Source organism: Ammospiza caudacuta, chromosome 5 (genome assembly GCF_027887145.1).
Source record: "Ammospiza caudacuta isolate bAmmCau1 chromosome 5, bAmmCau1.pri, whole genome shotgun sequence".
NCBI classification, from domain to species: Eukaryota; Metazoa; Chordata; class Aves; order Passeriformes; family Passerellidae; genus Ammospiza; species Ammospiza caudacuta.
The window spans coordinates 45982923-46004308 of record NC_080597.1 but is presented as its reverse complement, the minus strand read 5'-3'; the positions used below and the strand labels follow the sequence as shown (position 1 = coordinate 46004308).

At 36.0% G+C, this 21386-nt stretch overlaps 1 protein-coding gene across 3 annotated transcripts in view; it reads left to right on the top strand.

Annotated features, from left to right (window-relative positions):
* USP15 (ubiquitin specific peptidase 15) overlaps nt 1-13747 on the top strand; it is a 60740-nt gene extending 46993 nt beyond the window's left edge. For 2 of the 3 annotated variants that reach the window (XM_058805993.1, XM_058805992.1), the window contains 14 exons: nt 2579-2752; nt 3100-3258; nt 3930-4154; nt 5553-5636; nt 5727-5821; nt 5994-6182; nt 7011-7126; nt 7256-7531; nt 7835-7905; nt 8264-8379; nt 10284-10433; nt 10820-10923; nt 11474-11562; nt 11864-13747. In XM_058805993.1, coding sequence (XP_058661976.1) covers nt 2579-2752; nt 3100-3258; nt 3930-4154; nt 5553-5636; nt 5727-5821; nt 5994-6182; nt 7011-7126; nt 7256-7531; nt 7835-7905; nt 8264-8379; nt 10284-10433; nt 10820-10923; nt 11474-11562; nt 11864-12049 — 2034 coding nt within the window. In that variant the 3' untranslated portion in view covers nt 12050-13747. Of the gene's footprint in view, nt 1-2578; nt 2753-3099; nt 3259-3929; nt 4155-5552; nt 5637-5726; nt 5822-5993; nt 6183-7010; nt 7127-7255; nt 7532-7834; nt 7906-8247; nt 8380-10283; nt 10434-10819; nt 10924-11473; nt 11563-11863 lie in introns of those variants that run through there. The other variant, XR_009274797.1, reaches the window with a different exon arrangement.
* The last annotated feature ends 7639 nt before the right edge of the window (nt 13748-21386 follow it).

The following is a 21386-nucleotide window of genomic DNA, read 5'->3' as shown; positions in this document are numbered from 1 at the left end:
TACACAGTATTCCAGTGAGGCTACAGCATTGAAATGTGTGTGTGTATATATATATATATGCATGTGTACATAACACTAAAAATAATGATTTCTTTCTCATTTTCCTGTGCATCTTAATAACTTTGTCCAGGTTATTAATAAGTAATATGGAAGTATGAGTGCAATGTTAACCTTTGTCATGCTGAAGATTAACCTGTTCTCCTGTGGTTTGTCTCTTGGAGTTTCTGCCTTCTGTTCTATACTTCCCATGATCTTTTCAAATTATCAGTTCAGGTTCAGATAACTTTACAGAAATTTTGTTAGTTAAAGAAAACTTGTAGAGACAGTAGTACCTGAAATAAAGTGACATTCTGTTACCTCTTTAGTTCACAGACAGTTTTCTATAGTTTTACTGTATTTGTTTGCCTATTTTGGCTGCTATTATTCCTCACATTTTGGTCTACTTTTAGTTTACTTATTGTCTGTGTTTTGAAACAAACAGAAAACCCCAAATCACTAGGTTGAACAGGACACATAAATCTGGTAACTTAACTATCCAGTAGATTGTCTTGGTTTTAATAGACACTTTCCATAAAGCTTCCTTGATAACCTACAACATATGACATGAGAAAATCAGAATGTGGGATTCCCTTCAAATTGGCTTCTGGATGTTTTTTTTTTCTTCTGACTTTAATAATGATCTTAAATAATTCTCCATTGATGGCCTTTTATAAGAGGAAACATGTTTGTAATCATTTAGCTTTGTCACTTATTGAAAAGATCAATGCATATATGGCCAACTTTATTAGCTCCTCTAGAAGCTACTCTTTTAAAAATTTTGGTATCTGGTATTTTAGAAAAATATATCAGCTCTGTACCTCAAAACTTGCTGTGTTGAGATAGACATTTGTGCATTCCAGTACTACCATTAGTGTCATCTTATGCTGTAATGTGAATATTGTTAAAGGAAAAAAAAGAAGTTATCTGTAGTAATCTTCCTGACTTGTACTACAAATACTAATTAATATTCTGAGAAAGTGACACAATCAGTTTATTAGGTGAAAACTAGGAACTGGTGAATTATTTTTTAATGGACTCTACATTGTCAAGACATTGTATAATGCTTGACTAACACAAAGACCTGTAGAAAAATATACTATTTTTTCATTATTTAGTTCCTTGTGTTTGACATTCCGCACACTAAACTGAACAGTTGAACTGATTTCATTTCCTAAACCACCCCAAAAATAATCCAGAAGACAGCACATCAGTGAGGTAGGGGGAGCTGGGATCACCACTACTGGAAGTAAAAACTCTTTGCCATATAGCAAGAGAAAAATGAGATTGCTTCAACCCCGAGTGTCCAAAAGTGTCTGTAATACCAGGAATTTTTTTTTGCAGTGTTGACAGATCCTGAAAGCTTTAGGTGAGGAGGAAGAGAAAGGAAGGAGTTTGAAATAGGCATGAAACTCATCTCTCTACAGCATGTGACTGGTTTTGCTTTTTAATATTACACAGGTATGATAGGCAGACATAGGAATTTATTTTTTTTTCCCTACTCAATAAAGTTGCAATTCTTCCAGGCTAATTCTTATATCTTATGCAAATAGCATATGTGGAGCTCTTCCCCTTGTTTACAGAGAGGCAGAACGAGACTGGTGAAGTACTTGACCTTTCCTCAAATCTTTTAATAAAGGAAAGAATGCAGAAAAGCTTACAATATTTAATGAACAAGCTCTTAAGAATATATGCTAAGGCATGGCGTGGGGATTAGTCCTGAGTGATGGAAATGTTTGTTTAAAGGAGTATGAAGAGAAACACACAAAAATCAAAAGTGAAATTGTAAATCATACTGCAGTGATTACGTCCTGCTGTCTCCAAAGGCTGAGAGCAGAGACCAACTGGTATAGTTTGTCTGTAAATCTTAACCAAGGTCCTTGCTTTCCTTGGACTAATTTCAGCTCTAAACTGCATCACAAGATTTAAAAGAGCATAGCAAGGGCTACAGCACTGTGATTCAAAGTCTAGTTGTTCTAGCACAGATTGCTGTCTGCAACAGCATCGATAACCTGATATTAACAAAGAGAAGGAAAAGGTCAAGCATCCTCACCTTCCCTCGCCTGCCAAAATAAAAGAAATCTTTTTTCAGATATTGCTCTGAATATGTTATAATTTGAAGTAATAAGCCCTGTTGCCTCTCTCTTCCAATTGTGTGCACTCTCCACTTTGTGCGTCTACTACAAGCTCCAGCAACAAGTTTCATAAAGCCGTTCGTGTCTCAAGAAACCTTGTTTGGTTTGTTTTAAATCTTGATACAAATTATGTTGTCGTGCTGTGGGTTGTTTGGACTACTCTGTTTTATAAATTTTGAGGTAAAGCTCTTGATAGATATTATTTTTGCATAACTTGTAATGACAACTGTAGCCAGTGTTGGATTAAAGCCATTATTTGTTTCTGGAGAAGATTGTTTAGGGTTTTTTCTCTTTTCTTTCCAGGCACTAGACATTACAATTCATGGCTGCATTAACAAAATTAAAACATTCTTTGTGTAGAACTGATTCAAATCACTGTTCTAAAAAGTCTGTATTGTTTTTTGCAGTGTCTGAGCAACACACCTCCTCTTACAGAGTACTTCCTCAATGATAAATACCAAGAAGAGCTGAATTTTGACAATCCTTTAGGAATGCGAGGTGAAATAGCAAAATCTTATGCTGAGCTTATCAAGCAAATGTGGTCAGGAAAATACAGCTATGTTACCCCAAGAGCATTTAAGGTCAGTAAGGAAATTACATGGAATGTACATGTCAGTTTTGGTTTTGTACTTTTATGCGTATAAAACTTAGAGAAATACGCAAAAAAAAAAAATTCAAGTACTGTTTGTCAGTATGCGGTTCATTCATTGAACTGGTAAAACACTTGGGTGTATTTTTCAGCAGGTATCACCTGTCCTTGTGCTTCGGTCTTTGAGAATTAGTTTTGACTTCCTGTCTCCATTGAAAAGCTTACCTTTTATAACTACAAGTTTCACCTTTTCAATATGCTGCAGTAGCATCTCAGAAGTATATACTCTTTCTGACAGTTCAGGTATCAGGAGTGTTTTGCATTCTTTTTTTTTTTTAGACACAAGTGGGACGATTTGCACCACAATTTTCTGGTTATCAGCAACAAGATTGTCAAGAGCTACTGGCTTTTCTCTTGGATGGTTTACATGAGGATTTGAATAGAATTAGGAAAAAGCCTTATATTCAATTAAAGGATGCAGATGGGAGACCAGACAAGGTAGGGATTTTGGAGCTGATCATCTTCATTTTAGTCAAAGTTGTATGCTGTAAGATACTTCTACATGATTGTGCACTAGAAGGTTGGGAAACTGATTATATGAAAGACATATCAGAAAATAGGACAGAGCTTTAAAATTGACATCTTGAGAAACTGTGTAAATTTCTATTTATTTTTAAGATAATGAGGGGAGATGGGAGAATGGTAAGTTCTTTTTTAAGACTTCATTAAGATAATCGTTCTAGTTCAATTCAGTTCTGAGTTCAGTTGAAAAAACAATTCCTGTTCTGTTGTTCTTTTATTTTTATACCTGCAGGATACAGCATTCTGTCTCTTTCCAGTACTCTTACTTCAGGGAAACTCTTCTTTTGTTATGAGTATGAGTTAATTCAGATGGGATTTGTAGGTTTATCTGCTTTTTGTCTTCCCCCAAGCTACTTGAAAGTCACTCTCAGACTGTGTAATACCACTGACAGGATCTCTGTCCTAGGAAAAGCATACATCTTTTAACCTGCAAACCTGATGGTAGTAACATTCCTTACGGGTCCTTTGGAGTGACATTTCTGTGTTTAGGTGGTTACTGAAAATGTTCTGTCAAGGACTTTTACTAATAATTCTCACTATTCATTTCCTACTTCTTTGTCATAACCCAGATCATGCTTTGTTTACAGGTGGTTGCTGAAGAAGCCTGGGAAAACCATTTGAAGAGAAATGATTCCATCATTGTAGATATATTTCATGGCCTTTTTAAATCTACTCTAGTTTGTCCTGAATGTGCTAAAATATCTGTAACCTTTGATCCCTTTTGCTACTTGACACTTCCATTACCCATGAAAAAAGAACGCACTTTGGAAGTTTATTTAGTTAGAATGGATCCACTTGCAAAGCCTATGCAGGTAAGCAGCTTAGTTTACATACAAACACTTTGATTCATGAGGCATTAACAGTGAACCCAAGTTACTTTACACAGTGCAAATTTATAAGAAAATCCAACAAGATTCATTTTTCCGGTATGTGTTGTGAAGTCTCACTTAGGAAAGTGGGGAAGACTATACCTACTTGAGGATGACTGTACATAGCTTGTATAGTTTCAAGAAAGAATTGGTAATTTCTTTATGGTTGTGTTAATAGGGCTTCTTAATCTTTAAAATGTATGCTGACATAATTTTTTGAGAGCTGCTGTGATGAATTTTTATGTTTATAAAAATATCTATACTTAATCTGTAAGACTTAATTTCTTGGTTTTCTTAATCACAAAAGGCAAATATTTGTAATAAGTGGTGGAAAAAACCCTCATGACTAAATGTATTGGGTAGTCTCTCACCTCATAGTCAAAACATTTCAGATGAGATTTCTTTGTGAAGAGTATCCCTTTTGCCATTTTTTAGGAAGGGGATGGTATTACACACCTTAGAATGTCATGAAAAAATGTACATAAGGTTATCATAACCAAGTCATGATTAAATGGTTCTAGCTGTACCTTATACAGTAAGTGAGGATAAGTGAAAAAAATACAACACAGGCAGTCATGTAGTCATTCAAAAAGGCTCTGACACCTGAAATCAGTACTATAAGAAGGAAAGTGGGAGAAAAGAGTGTTCTCAAAGGCAGCATGAATTGAGGAATTTGAAGGTGAAGGGAGATGTATTAACTGATGGGAGATGAGCCTGCTAAAAATTTAATTGTGAAAATAGGGGATGGTGCGCAGTAGTTGCACAGGGGACAAAAAGTAGTTGAAAACTACTGAAGTAGTTGAACGTGATTCATGTGAGATAGTTGTGCTGGAATTAATAGTTTGGGAAGAGTACCAGTTTAGTAGAGTTTTTGTGAGTCGAAATTATTATAAAACTTAAGGATATAGCATGCAATGCTTAGCAATTAATTACAGAGTTAATAATACCTTATTTCTAATTAATCCTATCTTTATTATGCAAATAACAGATAAGAGTTTTGTGTGGAGTTTTATTACAAACTTCAGGAGCACTGCATAAGGGAAGCCACAGAGAGGTTTTCTTTGACTTTATTCAAGTTCTCTCTCTGCATGTGAAATAAGAATCTGTAGGCAGTGTATGTGTATTTGTTAAGTTGTGCATAGAATTACTATATTTTATGCAGCTTTTGAAATTTATGTTAGTTGATCTACATACTTTACACCTTACGTTAGTTGATCTGCATACTTTACACCTTAAGTTTCAAAACTATGAAAGAAATATGTGAAGCTTGCTGGACACGTGTTGTTTGGGCATTTATATATTTGTTCTCTTAATAAATTTAAATTATATTTTCCTTTTTAGTACAAAGTAGTTGTTCCCAAAATTGGAAATATATTGGATCTTTGCACAGCATTGTCAGCTTTGTCTGGTGTTGCTGCAGATAAGGTAAGAGTGATCTCTTAAATAAAGCACAACAAATAGCATTTTAATGTGTATTAACCTGGTTTAACAATGTATACTCCATTTTCTTTTCAGATGATTGTTACTGATATATACAATCACAGGTTCCACAGGATATTTGCCATGGATGAAAATCTAAGTAGCATTATGGAGCGTGATGACATTTATGTGTAAGTGTAGATAACACACATCGTGTCTCGTTGCAGTTTGAGTTATTTGTAAAAGATTAAAACCTAGACACCAGATAAAGATCAAACTGGGAGGGGATATTTTTTTCTTTTTCCCCTTTGTAGCTTTTTCCTTGACCATTTTTCTTTGTATTTCTGATTGTTTTTCTTCTAGATTTGAAATTGCTATCAATAGAACAGAAGATACGGAACAAGTCATAATTCCTGTTTGTTTAAGGGAAAAGTGCAGGCACACTAGCTACAGCCATAGTGGTTCTTTACTGTTTGGTCAACCTTTTCTCATAGCAGTGCCTAGAAACAATACTGAAGATAAACTGTATAACCTGCTGCTGCTAAGAATGTGGTAAGTTTATTGTTAAAAGAAAAATTAGTTTGTTAAGAATAATGCTAATAGTTGGAGTCAGTAGGCATGTACATTCATGTGCATTTCTAACATACTGATTAGATTTGAGTACTTGTATTTGCTTTCTTGTATTTGTATTTGAATATTAAATATAAGATTTTAGCCACTAATGTGGGTTTTAATTTTATTTTTTTGTTAGCATGACCTCATCCAAAAAGTATTTGAGAAGATAAATAGTTTGACAAATAGTAGAGAGTCAGTCTGTATTGTTAAATAATTATCTTGTATGCTTAGCTGTTTGCAAGGTCTTGGTAAAGTGGAAATGTTTTCCAGTTATTATGCTATGGTTATACTTCCTGTTGCTACTGTTCAAGTTTATGCACTAATTTTTGTTGTACAAGTACATGGTAGACACTTTCTGAAACTAGACTAGAATTAGTGTCATTATATACAAGAAATAAAAAACATATAACCTCTAATTTAAATTTATGCATCTTTCTCTGTTGATGTAACTTTCTCTGTAATATGGTTAATGAGCAATTTAAAAAACTGAATAGTGGACAAACAGAGAGTGAGACTAAGAATCAAGCTGTTTCAGACCAAGTAGCTGCCAAAAATACACAGTCACATGTGAGCAGGTTTTCCTATGTGCTTGTAACACTAGACACGTTTGGCAATAAAACTGATAATCTGAGTAAATCAGAAGGGAGTGCAGAAATACAGTACAGTAGCAAGGACTTGTGAAAACAGTTTAATTACCAGTTTGAACAATGAAAATTGTTTAACAGTCCATTGCTTCTAACTGTTGCTTTCATTTGTTACATTTAGCCGATATGTAAAAACATGTACTGAAAGCGAGGACACTGAAGGTTCCCTGCATTGCTGTAAGGACCATGGTATCAATGGTAATGGCCCAAATGGAATACATGAAGAAGGATCTCCAAGTAAGACTGGAATATCTACACTTGTTTAGTATTTGGTGTTGGATTTCAAATGGAAGTTAACTCTCTAGTGTTTTTCAATTACTGTCATTCTGTCTCATTTCTTCCTCTTTATTCTTCCAATTGCTTAAGGTGAAATGGAAACAGATGAGCAAGATGATGAATCCAGCCAGGATCAGGAACTTCCCTCAGAGAATGAAAACAGCCAATCAGAAGACTCAGTTGGGGGTGACAATGACTCTGAAAATGGATTGTGTACTGAGGATACTTGCAAAGGTCAACCACTCACGGGACACAAAAAGCGATTGTTTACATTCCAGTTCAATAATTTAGGCAGTACTGACATAAACTACATCAAAGATGATACCAGGCATATTAGATTTGATGACAGGCAACCTAGGCTTGATGGTAAGTCACAGGAAACAGAGTGGGCAATATTTGGTTCTGAGACTCTCTTCTGACTGTCAAGTTTCATTTTCATTGTGTGCGGTTTGATATATTTTTCTTTTAAATAGTAAATTCTATATAATTAACTAAATTTTTATTGCAGTTGGCTTTTTGAAATACATAATTTTTATATGCTTCAGTTTTTTGTGATTAATTCATTATACCATTGTTTAATTTATTTTGAAGTGTGTTTGCCCAAAGTTAATACAATTTCATGTAAAGCAAGAAATAATATTAAGAGAAAACATTTTTTTTTAATCTTAGAAAGATCTTTCCTTGCTTTGGATTGGGATCCTGAATTGAAGAAGAGATACTTTGATGATAGTGCAGCAGAGGTAGGCTGTTTATGTTGCTCCCTTTCCCAGCACAAATAACTAAACATAAAAAATGCAGTGTGTGACATACGAGATTGTAAGTCTTCGCAAGAAGCAGCAACTCTATCCTTTTTTCATTTTATTCTTAGTAAATATGTTGTCATAAATAAACGTCATATATGCATCCATGTAATTAGCAAATCTGAGGCTTATGAAACTGGGAAGTAAATCTGAAGCTGTGGAAACTTTTGACTTGAATGGTTTCTGATCAGTTTTTCCATATATAGGAGCTTTGTAGTTACTGTTTATAGTAAGACGACATCACTAAAATGAGTTTTGTTTCATTTGTTCTCTTAACTCAAGAAATACTTCTCTTTAGGATTTTGAAAAACATGAAAGTGTGGAATATAAGCCTCCCAAAAAGCCTTTTGTGAAATTAAAAGACTGCATTGAGCTGTTCACAACAAAGGAAAAACTAGGTGCTGAAGACCCATGGTAAGCACAAAAAATTAAAATTATGTACTGTGGTCTATTTCTCAAAATTAATCAAAACCACACCAGAACATAGAGATCAGTAGCTGATTTACTAATGGCATTTTGAATCTTGTTATTTCAAACATAGTTGAAAATTCTAAAAATGCCTTTTGTTGTGGTCCATTACTTAGCCAAAATTTTTACCATGTACCAAATTTTTACCAAAAGAAGGTTTTATTTGTGAGGAAGACATTTAATGCATTCACAGTTAGGAGGAAGGGTTGATACTTTAAGCGTTCTAGTCTGTGAACTTTGATGGACAGTGAATGAATAATATTGTGATGAATTCAATATAGTGGTTTAAATAAATACTCCTTTCTGAGATGAGAGAGGTTGGTGCATACTGTATTTTCTTTATGCAAATACATAACTTGCTTTACATCGATACATTAAATAGGGATGTGTGTAAACAGCAGGTTTATGGGATGGGGGATGTTTGTAGTCAATAATCCCCTCAAATTCATGTTCTAGCCTTTAGGTTTTTGGCAGAGACTTTTATGCTATTCATGGTTCTTCCAAATTATAATTTGGAATCACATCTGAATATTCATAATTACAGTATGTTCCCATAAGATCCTTTTTTCCCAGGAATTTTCTAGGAGATAATCTTTCATCAACACCTTTAAGCTCAGAATTGAGTTTGAAAAAAGAGACTGCTAATTTTTCTTCTGTGGGTACCCACAAGTTTTGACGCTTTCCCAACACTGTCACCAGAGTTTCTCCTATATTTGTGCAGGGTAGGGAGCTAACTTAGAAAATCTCTTTTTTTGGGGAGGGGGGTTGCTAGATTATACAAAACTGGATAGATTGTTTGAGGTACCGTATAACTCAGGTGTGGTATGTCAGCACTTCCATTTTGGCAGCACATTTTAAGCAGAGTATTTTAAGTACGAAATACAACTGCAGAAGTCAAGCAGCTGCTACTAGATGCATCTCACTGGAGGTCATTAATCACATTTTTCTTTATTTGTTAGGTTATCACAAGTCTAATATACAAGAGTTCACCATCCTTAGTCCAGCACTGTTTGTATTCTACATATTCTAAGCCAACTGGGAAAACAGATAAACAGATTTTCAATTCCAGCCTGCCCTTACAGTTCTCCTAATTTTTTGTCATTATCTGATGTTGCTATTTAAAGACATTTGTGCAGCCTTTTCATTAGGGTTTATCTCTTTTCTTTTCTTTTTTTCCCTAGATTTTTACTTGTTAGATGCTAAAGTCTAGAATATGCATAGACTACTTCAAAGAAGAGTTTCTTCCATTCATTCTTACCTATCTTCCTCCCTGAGCATTAGTTGCCGAACGGTTCAAGTATGCATTGCAGGGAGAAGAAATTTCTAAGTCACAGCTTGTTTAATACTTGCCTACTAAGAAGGGAAATTTCTAGTAATGAGTTTTTCCAGGTTCCAGGAATCACTGTAATGATCTGGTTTTAGATGGCAGATGGGATAGGGTGGTGGATGGATGAATTTGGAAACTGAAACTTGAAAGAATCACAGTTGCTTGTTGTTTTTGGCTTTTTTTTTTTAATGGTTAGTTTCTGAACACTTTATCTCTTTTTCATAAAATACAAGAATGCTGTGTTTTTAACTAAAGATACAGGGATCTGATCAGGGTTGTAGGAGATGAGAATCCAATATTGGGGGATGCTGCTTCTGTGTTAATGATGTTGAGCTTCACTGGGATCACACTTGCACATTGTCAGCTGGAAGGGATATATATCTATGGCATTAGTAACAGAACATGAAGAGTGTATGGTTTTTGCTCATGTAGGTCCTCCCATGAATGTGACTTTCTCTTTGGTAATGTGTTTTAACGTTCATATGGACTACAGTTACTTAAAATTTATGATTTTTCCTTTTAGGTATTGTCCAAACTGTAAAGAACATCAGCAAGCTACTAAGAAGTTAGACTTGTGGTCACTGCCCCCCGTACTGGTAGTTCATCTGAAGCGCTTTTCCTACAGCAGATACATGAGGGACAAGTTGGATACATTGGTTGATTTTCCAATAAAGTAAGAAATTCAAGTATTTTGATGCTAGAAATATAAAATCGTGACTAGGGCATGTGTTTAATGCAACAATTACATAAAATGGGTTTGTTCTCAGTTTCCGTGAGAGGGTCCAGTAAACTAATGACAAAATGCTTCTGGATTAAGAGTTATAACTTGGCAAAATAATTATAATGTAAAAGTATGAAAGACTGCTTATTCCTGTTCCATTTCTCACAGAGTGAAAGAGATGCACTGGCAGAGTAGTCTGGTGTATTTTTCTAGGACATATGAAATAAAGGGCTCTGAGACCACCAAACTGTGGTTAAAAATGCTGTTAACATGACTGAATTTTGGTTGGGTTTTGTTGCTTGTTTTACTTTATTTTGGTTTGTTTTGTTTTTTAACAGTGACTTGGACATGTCAGAGTTCCTTATTAATCCCAATGCAGGGCCTTGCCGCTACAACTTGATTGCTGTTTCCAACCACTATGGAGGAATGGGAGGAGGGCACTGTAAGTTGATTTCAAGTGTCATCATTCTAGATGTCAGCTTTTATTTCTGTGTTGATTTTGAAGTACTGATCACTTTGAATCAATGGTGCTTTTTAATGGTTGAGGGACAATTTTTTTTCCTTGACCTTGAAATGCTTTCACAAGTATTTCAATACAAAAATCTGTATGCAATGAGCTCTTTCAAGGTTTATTGTAGGTTCTTTTATGCTTCTAGCTATGCATATTGTGAAAAGAGAAAACATAAGAGCTGCTGTACTCTTACATTTGATTTTGTCTTGCTTGTCTGTACTTCTATTCATTGTGCTTCTCCTTGAAAGCAGAGAAAAAAAATTACTGAGGGATTGTATTTTGACTATCCTTTTCATTGTCTTTAGAAGGGAAATGTTAGTGATTGAACTCTCTTTGCTAAAAATGAAGTGTTAAAGAAGTTTAATAGTGATAATGAGGTTTAGTTAGTTAAATATTGTTAGACAGTAACACATTCTAGTAACCAATTGTATTACATCTATGAATATACAAAGTCCTGAGACATTTTACTTTCTTGTCCTAGATACTGCTTTTGCAAAAAATAAGGATGATGGAAAATGGTACTACTTTGATGACAGTAGTGTGTCCACTGCAAGTGAGGACCAGATAGTGGCAAGTATCTTTTATGTTTCCAGATTTGGGATTGTTGATGTTTTTGTGTCAGGGCTGGAAAAATGAAGAGTAAACCATGAAACCTGTGTTAAATTTGTAGGCAGTAGTTTGTGTTCTCTCAAAGGACAGTACAAACCAAAAATGCTTTGCTACAACATGCAAAAATAACTAACATAAACAGTCTGCATTTCTTTGTAATTTTACCTTGTATACTTGGAAGCAAAGAAAAAGAGTTAGTAGCCTGGATTGTAAATGTTTTGTTTGATGCCTCATGACCATAATGTACTGCCCTCTTTTACAGTCCAAAGCTGCGTATGTGCTCTTCTACCAGAGACAGGACACAATCAGTGGAACTGGCTTTTTCCCACTTGACCGGGAAACTAAACAAGGTGCTTCAGCTGCCACAGGCATCCCACTAGAAAGTGATGAAGACAGCAATGAAAATGATAATGATATAGAAAATGAAAATTGTATGCACACTAACTGATGGGAAGAACTAGAAGCCATAAAAGAGACTCTCTTACTGGGGATACGGATTGAAAGAGTGAAAATGCCCACCAAATTAAGAATAAAAATCTGAGATGGGGAGTTTCAGATAATAGAATGTAAATCTTTATTACATTTTAACATGTGCAGTACTTGAAGTGAAACAATAAAAACTTAAACAGAAATTGTCTCTAATGCATTTACGGTCTCATATTCACAAGGTATATATAGGAAATCACAAATAAACCCCTTTTAAGTTTTCTGCTGCTGTTCTGATGGATTATGTTTTCTTTTGTTTTGGATGTGAATTAATAACTAAAATATTAAATCTGTGGACTTCTGACATTTACTTTCCTAGTACTGCAAGAATACTACTGCCAAGTCTAGTTTCTGGATGAATATATACATGTTCCTTAGGCTGCCAACAGAGTACAAGTAAAAATGTCATAAATACCTAAAGTAGTTTTCTTGAAACAACAAGTTTTTGTTTCTCCCTATTCTTTTTTTTTTAATTTGGTCAGAATAGAAGAAATAGCTTGAAAAAGGTGTTTTAACCTTTTGTGACATAGTGGAACATCCAGAATATTATGTTTATCTTCTGCTGTGGAACAGGTTCTAGATTTCATGCTGCATTAACAGAAAGGGTTTTCAAGTAAATGTAAGTATCCGTTGTTGCTTGTTGGAATCTACTTTGCAGACATAATTCCTGTTATCTTGCTTCTAAGACATGCATAATTTTTTATCTGATAACAGTCCAAAATTTAAATTGTGCTATAAGTTCTCTCTCCCCAGTTTTTGTAGTTTGACAGCTTGCAAACTACTCTGTATTAAGGTCAGAGTTAATAGTATTCTGTATCCATAGTAATGACTCTGTATCAGGCTTAGTTGAGAATTTTTTCAATATGACCTGCCTTTAAATTGTTAATTGACAAAATTCACTTTAAAGGTAGGGCTGTTAATTTTCTTTGTGTGTTCCGGATGGAATTCACCATAGCCTTACAGTGTATCTGAAAAGGTAACTCATAAGAGAATTGGCATTTGCATGTTCAAGTCAGAACCTGTACAGTATATAAGGCATACAAACTCCAAGTTGAATTTCAGTTAACTGTGTTCAGGGGTCCAGGATGCCAAAATAAGTGTGACAGTTTGAAATATTTTTTGATTTGCTGCTTTCCCTTTGATCTAGTTGGAAGAATGTATTGTTGATTTGCATACAATACTGCCTTTGAGAGGGGCTCTTAAATGTGGGGGCACATGTCACATATCTACTACCTGGAGAATTGCTTTGTGTCCCACTGTTTAAAATTTAAAAAAGAAAAAAGCAAAAAGTATGATGTTCTTCACTTGAACTAATCAAATACAATAGGTTATAAATTGTGTATTGTAAATAAAAGTTCACTCTGTGAGTGCACATTTTGGTAAATTATTTATTTATGTTAGCATTAAAAAGTTTAAAAAATTGCATTTGACCAGGATATAAATGAGATATGTTGGACATGGCTTTGCTTTATACCTTGATATTAAACTGGTGTTTCATCCTGGTATTTTAAAGCTGCTTTGAGGTTTTTTTTTTTAAATGTAAACTAACCTCCTGCATGACAGAGGTTAAAATTTTGTCTGCACTTGAGTTCACTTGGGTTTACATTTGAAATGCGCATGTTTATTTATACAGATTTCAATAAAGCTATTCAAGGCCTTATTTAGTGTTCCATTTTGTTACAAATTCTCTTCCCACGGTGTTTGTGTCATGGGTAGTCTTTGTCTGAAACTTATATTCTCAGTTACAAACTGGTAATGACCAACATAGAACAAGATTATTAGTACTTCAAGTAGATAGTATATATAGAAAGGTTTCTCTCTTGTCATTGGCCCTCAAACATTTATAAGACTGTAAAAACAATAATGTCATAATGTTGTTTGTTTGTGAAAGTAATACTGGAACAATAATCAAATGCAAATATACTAATTGTGAGATGGCTGGGAAATGAGAGAATATATTTAAGATTAGACAAACCTCTGGGGTTGGTGGGGGGGAAATGATACAAGCTTTTGGAAGCAATTCTAGAGAAGTGATCAGCTCTTTGAATAACACATACAAAGAGCCCCCCTATATTCATGCTCCCATTTGTCCATATCTTGTGAGCCTAAAACTTGTTTGAAAAAACCACACAGAGCAAAGGATCTGATTTGACTTACGAGAGTACTTTAGGAGTTTGTAGATTGGAGCTTTAATATCTGGTAACTCAGAGCTTCATTCTCCCTTTGAAAATGCAAATGAACACATATGGAAAGTTATATTTGAAGGAATGTACTTACCTACTAATAATTGGATTGTCCAACTAGAATTTAAAAGGATATTGATCAAAGTAACATTTAATTAGGAAAAAAAGTCCATAGATTCTTTTGTTGTTGTTATAGTTAATTCAGCTTCCAAGATTACAAACACACACAGTTTGTAAAATCAGCTTCCTAATCAGAGATGAAAATCATTAATATCTCTATTTGAGTGTCTCAAATTTCTGGGAATTCAGTCATTTTATAAAACACATTCACGTGTAAGATACAGTTCTTCCAGTGTGGACATGCTTTAAAGTACAGAAAGTATATTATTCTTTACAGTGTTTATCAAAAGTTATTCTCATCATTTATATGGAGAAGAGAACCCTAACACCTGTTAAGAATCACATCAGAAAAATCTACCATGCTTTTTTTCATCAAAAAGTTTGCTGTCAGTAAGTATCAGCATAAACTCTGAAATTACCAGATTCAGTTAACTTTGTTAATGTGACTGTCACAGAAACAAAACAGTAGGAAGCCAGAGACAGCTTGCAATTCCCGCTTACTCTGTGGATTTTGTGACAGCAATATGTCATTTAAAGCCAGGCTGGGAGGGAAGGAAAGTTAAAGAAACGCTGCCCAGGACCTCTTGTTCTAGTTGGCTTCAGTGTTCTGCATGTTTTGGTACAGATAGCTCCATGCTTTGTCCACCTAAATTGAAGTCCCACCTGCCTTTCTGACACACTGAGGTGAAGTTTGCAGCTTGCTTTAGAGCTGGTGAGATGAGAAAACTGCCAGATGTTCCATAGTTAGATGATGTGGAAACATCTGCAGCATCTATAGCTACTTGCTATGGGAAGGCCACAACCCCTTCTAGGTTTCCCAGGAAGTTAGCCCTGTGTTATGGAGTGTAGTGTATTTTTTCAAGAGATTTGAAATCTTTAGAGGGGAATCTGTATAGCATGCAAAGAAATTAATTGGCAAACCCACTAGGTTTTTAAAAAAAATTATGCTGCTTTCTTTATGTCAGAGTTGCAGTTGCAGGGTATGGTTTTCATTGTTTCTAAGTACTACTTACTTTGACAAAATCACCATAAATGTCGTGAAACAATAGGAAAACTATATCTGATAGAATAAGCATATTCTTAGTCTGCAGGCAAATTGCTCTCTTCAGATTTTTTTAGTTCTCTTTCCCTGGGGGGTAAACATTGCGAAAACAGTTCCAGTTCTCTAGTTCTAAGATTGCATGATTTACTGGCATCATGTTCTCCTGAGGCAAGCAGAGAGACCTGTCGTACTGAAATTACATCTTGGAATAACATGGAAAGCCAGAATAGTCTAAATGTGACAAATTTATTTAGGGAGTGAACTGAGGTAGTGTTAACAGTCATCCTGGGCCAAATTATGCAACTGTTAATACAGGACTCTTTATTGATAAAGAATTCACATCAGTCTATATGGTTTAATAAAAGGTAAATTTTGTTATTTGTCAGGGCAGTAACTGAAATAGTTGATAATACAGATGCCTCTAAATTATTATAGTACTTGGCACTTAATTGTCACTTCAAGTATCACAATACTCTCATCAACACATGAATGTTACACAGTATCATCCAACACAAAGTTTAGGAAATTACCAACAACCTCAAAATAATTTCCATTACGAAGTCATTGTGGAATAGAGATGTTGTTGAAGAAGTTGGTGGCACTTGGTCTTAATGTTTTTATTCAGTGTGCAAAATATTCAGATCATATCTACAGCATGTGGAAAGCAGTAAACACCCCGACATCCTCTGTAGCCCCGGTGAACAAGCATTTAGCACTGAAACAGTGGCACAAAAACCAGTCCTTGCATACTTAAACAGAAATGAGAAATTGGCTTCATCTTTCTGGGTCTCCGGTAAGGAGCCTGTGAAAATACTCTATTTGAGTTCCTACCTTTTCAAAGTTCGGATTGTAACCTGGGACACATTATAGAAAAAAAGTTACAACCCCAGAGTAAATACATTTGCACTAACAGATAGGGAGAAGAAGAGTTACTTTCTCAGAAAGACTACTCCTAGGTGCCACAATTTGTATGGGACACCTTATGATGGGGACTTAACCCTATGCAGGGAGTCTTGGAGCGTAGGTTAACATTCAAGGAACTAGTGGTTCAAAACTGGAACAGGACAATCCAAAAACAGAGGTAAGTGTGGGAGTCTTTTATGCAACTTTTTAAAAAGGAGAAGGAAGACACTGGCAGAACAACCAGCAGAGGCAAGTGGTGGGTTGTTCTGTTAACTTGGGCTACATGCCTTCCCTGGACTGCCGAGGGAGGCAGCTGAGAGGTGCAAGGGCCCTTCCCCTTCCTGGATGGAAACTTAGTCTGAGTCATCTGAGCCACCTGCCCCAGCTTTGAGATCTTGGAATCCATAAACATCCTGTTCTTTTGAGAGGAATGTTCCTCCCTCTTTAGACCTAACTGTACCCATTAAAAATCACTTAGAAGTTTGAGTGGAGGCCTGAATAGATATGTAGTTGCTCAGCGCTCGCCATGGTTTGAGGGAAGGCCTTTACTCACTAGTGTTATAATTCATTAACAGGGGAATAAAACCCATACTCTTGTTCAGCATAGCAAATGGTATGACTTGCCTTCCCTTCTTTCACCGTGGCTTCCAACTTTAACTCCTGAAGCCACTCCAAACTCTCTCTGTTAGACTGTCCTGGTTCTGGCCAAGGACATGAGGGATGGAGCCTGGAGCCATGTGTGCATGGCCAAGTCATTGTGCTATTCCATATTATCTTACGTCATGGCCAGGGGCAGGGAGAGGGCTCTTGTTTCCTGGGACAGGGCAGGCATTCCTATTTCCAGGGAGAAGTGGGGTAACAATTGTCCTGAGCAGAGGGTTTCTATACCATTGTTTTCCATTGTTTCGGGCCTGGGGGGAAACAGGGCCCAAGGAGGGGTGGAGAGACATTTTTTTCTTTGTCTTGGAGCTGCACAACACCAAGTTGGGTAGCTCAGTTACACATTTTTTGTATGTAAATCACCCTCCTTTTTGTATACTTTTGTAATTAATAGTGTTGCTGATATTGTACATTTTCTTATCTCATTGCTGTTTCCAGTAAGCTGTTCTTAGGTCAGGATCTCTTTTTTCTCTCTCATTAGAGGGGTGAGGAAGAGGAGCACCTTAGTGCTCCTTAGTTTCCAGCTGGGCTTAAACCATGAAAAAGACCTTTGACTTATTATCATTTCCTCCAAGTAACACTTTCCCCCCCATTACAGCCTATACCAAAACATACATCTCTCTTTTCCTTCTTTCTTTTCCATTCTGGAAGAGCATCCTTGCCTCTCCAGGACAATTTCTGTTAAAACACATGGACCCATTCAGACATGCCCCTGTTGAAAAATTAGTAATTCCTTAAAAATGAAAATTAAAACCTATATATGGTGCAATTGGTAAGAGGTCTGCAACCAGCTCTGGAGGCATAAAGGCATTTTCCAGAACACAATGAATGCTGTCTGGAAAGACTTCAGATGAGCTATGCTTGTTTTCAACATCTGTCAACATTCTGAAATACGTATTATGCTCTGGGTATTGTATAACTGTGGCTTTTGCCTGAGAAGAAAGTCTGCAAACACAAGAGACAGTAATTACTGACTCTGTGTCATCTATACCTGTTAAAAGCAAATACAAATAACATATTGATTTTAGGTATAGGAAATAATGTCTTAGCAGATGTCTTCAGAAAATTTCACCTTAGCTATTTATAGATTTTTGAGATAAGGTGGCACAGATTAAAAGATAAATCACAGACAGCTGTAATACTATTTAATATGGTAAGTATTAGGTTATCCTCTGTGTAATCTTTAAAGTTCTCTTTCGTTTATGTCACTGTCAGTCAGAAACTGTAATTTAGGAAGCTCGTTTTTATGATGCACATTGTTTCTGTAATATCAGAGAGGAAGAAATAGTGCTGCTGTGTGTATGTAAAAATGATGAATCACACTAAGACAAGCCAAGAGTATGGACAAGCCTATACTGCATGAATAGAAAAGAGGAATGTAATGAGAAAGTAGCTGTAGTAAGGAGGTGGCAAAGGATTTCAAAAAGGAGCAGTGCCTATGGTTAAAAAAACCAACTACTATAAAAGTCATTAACAGGCAACCAGAAATTATAATCTTCAGTAGTGGTGGTTTGTCTTGCGGAGATACAACAAAAATAAATTTGGTTTCTAGCAATGGATTTAACTTCTTAGTGAAAGATAATGGTAAAACAGTAGAAAGGAAACAGTCCAGAGGTGATTCCAGCACATTATAAGGGTCAGGAACTGAGTTTCTAATAATTTTTAGGAACTAGTTTATAAAGGAAGGTTTGAAATGTTACGAAGGGGGGGAAACAAGAATGACAGAATCAATTAGATTGAAAAAGACCTCTAATTGAACAGCACCATATCAACTGGATCATGGCATTAAATGCCTTGTCCAGTCTTTCCCTAAACACCTTCAGGGACAGTGACTGCATTACCTCTTTGGGCAGCCCATTGCAATGTCTAATCATCCTTTCTGTGAAGAAATTCTTCCTGATGTCCAACCTAAACCTCCCCTGGCACAGCTTAAGACTATGTCCTGTCATCCTGTCACAAGCTGCGTGGGAGAAGAGGCTGACCCCCACCTGGCTAAAGCCTCCTTTCAGGTAGCTGTAGAGAGTGAGTGACCCCCTGAGCCTCCTCCAGGCTAAAGAACCCCAGCTCCCTCAGCTGCTCATCACAGGACAATGAAGTCTCAATTTCTTTGAAATTCTACTGTTGGTAAGGCTGGTTCTGGCTTTCTGTGATCTTGCCTCCAACAAACTAAGACATTCAAGCCCACCAGACATTTGTATCACCCATGACAAAGTGTGGCTGAGTGGGTCAGGAGTAGAGACGTTAGGTAAAGAATCTATCAATACTTACTACATGTTAACTTCTAATTTTATAATTCAGTTGTTTATCAAATGTTCTTGGATCATGGCATGGTTTAGTTAGTTATGACTGAAGCAGGGAAGCAAGGCCCTTAGAAATAAACAGCCATAGGAATCTACTGATGACCATGCTGTCAAAGGGAAATAAGGTTGCAGACTGGCTGAACAAGTTTTATATCCCACTTAATGACCTGTTCAGTAGCTCCAGGGCTTGGCTCTCAGGTGGAACAGTGAGTATTCAGACCTGGAATTTCCTATGCTCTAGCCAGCAGGTTTCCAAGAGCACATCCATGCACTGGTGTGAGGAGACAGATTGTTAAGGTAGTAAGGATGGTCAGTGTTGGGTTTTTCTGTGTAAATCAAGTAGCATCTCCACCTCTGTTTCTCTTTTTTCTACACTTGACAGAAAAAAAAATGTATCATGAATGGGCTGCATTACACATCATACAGGGAAAAATCAGAGATGAACAGATATTAATTCTGTTATTTGTGTAAGGGAATGAAAGACAAATTCAATTTAAAGCACAGAGTAATGCTTGTTTCCCAGGCCAGCCACATACTTTCTGTGTGAGCTGGAAAGTCCTAGGGCATGGGAGATGTTGATAAAATTTTGGGATTATTCTGTCTCTATTGGTCTGTTGTTACATTGCCAGCTCTAACACAGCAATAAATTAATTCAAGCATTGGACAGCAGTTGTTTCTCACAAAAAGTGTTACCAGGTTCAGCTGATTCAATTACCAGCATGCAAAAGGCCAATTAAAAAAGAACAATAACAACAAAAACCCCACTGCTTTGAAAATCTGTTTGGACAAGATTCAAGCAGAAAAAATTGGAAAAACAGCTTTGCTGGCTGGTTACATGAGTCTTGGAAACATCTAAGCCTCTGGTCAAGAGATTTGTGTGTAGGCTCTGGAGTTCTGCACTCAACAGGAAACAACTGCTGAGTACCTAGTACACATCATAGGTCTGACATCTTGGGCATTGTTGCTTAACAGTGCTGTGAGTGACCTTAAACAAAACATGACATCATTACCAATAGTTTGCTAATGGCAAAGAGGATGATCCCAGAGAGCAGCTGGGATTGCTTTTTCAGTTGACTAAATGAAATAAAATGTGTATTAGCTGTAAACATACAAACAAAACGGGTACCAACATGTAAACATAAGCTCATGCCTATGCAGAAAGGAACACAGGCTAAATCAGTGAGCAGTTGACACTGGAAAACATACTTTTCAGTCTGCTGGTAGATCTAACTTCTTTGCACAGCCACATCCTAAAGGAACAAAGACTTAACTTCTATTCCACAAAAAAACCCCGAAGAATACTATATACTAGGGGGAAGTTTATTACTTCTTTTAACCCATTTGTGTCACAATAAGTGTTCTCTTGGCCTACTTCTTTGGTCTGTAATTTAAGGAGCTATTGAAGTGTTCACATAGTAAAGACCTTCTTTATGCTTATACAGACCAATACAATGCATAGCTTTTATAAAAGGCTACAGGACATATTTAGTATTAATCCATCTCTCACTGTCTTTTAATTTAAAATTTAACTTTGTCCTTTGATATCAGTATCTATGCTCAATCTTAGACAAAATTTTCTCTATTGTGATTCTTAACTCTGCAGTACAAAAAATCACCAGAGACATCTGCAAACACCTTTACTTTTCCACAATTGTTTTTTCATATCCTGAAGTTAGTTGAGTACTGTAACTACTGACAGATTCATATCATTCACAGAAGTATACAGGAGGGTAGGTAAAGCGAACTCATAGGAAAATCACAACTCTTCCCATAACGATGAAACCAATTCATTGCCACAGTGAATGAAATCTGATACTTTTGCCTCTGTACAGCATGATGACAGAACCCTGTTCTCATATACAAAGCCTGCATCTGCATATATCTGCCAGGATGGGCTATAACTAGGACTAAACACCTGAAATTAATACAGCCAATGTTTAATCCAATTAAAAGGACTGATGCACATCATTTGGAATGAACATGAGCTAACTTAATGAGTCACAATAAGTCTCATGAGCATTTTTGTTGCTAATTAGGGCCATAAAGCTACACGGAATTATTTCAATCACCCACTGCCCATCACAAAATAAC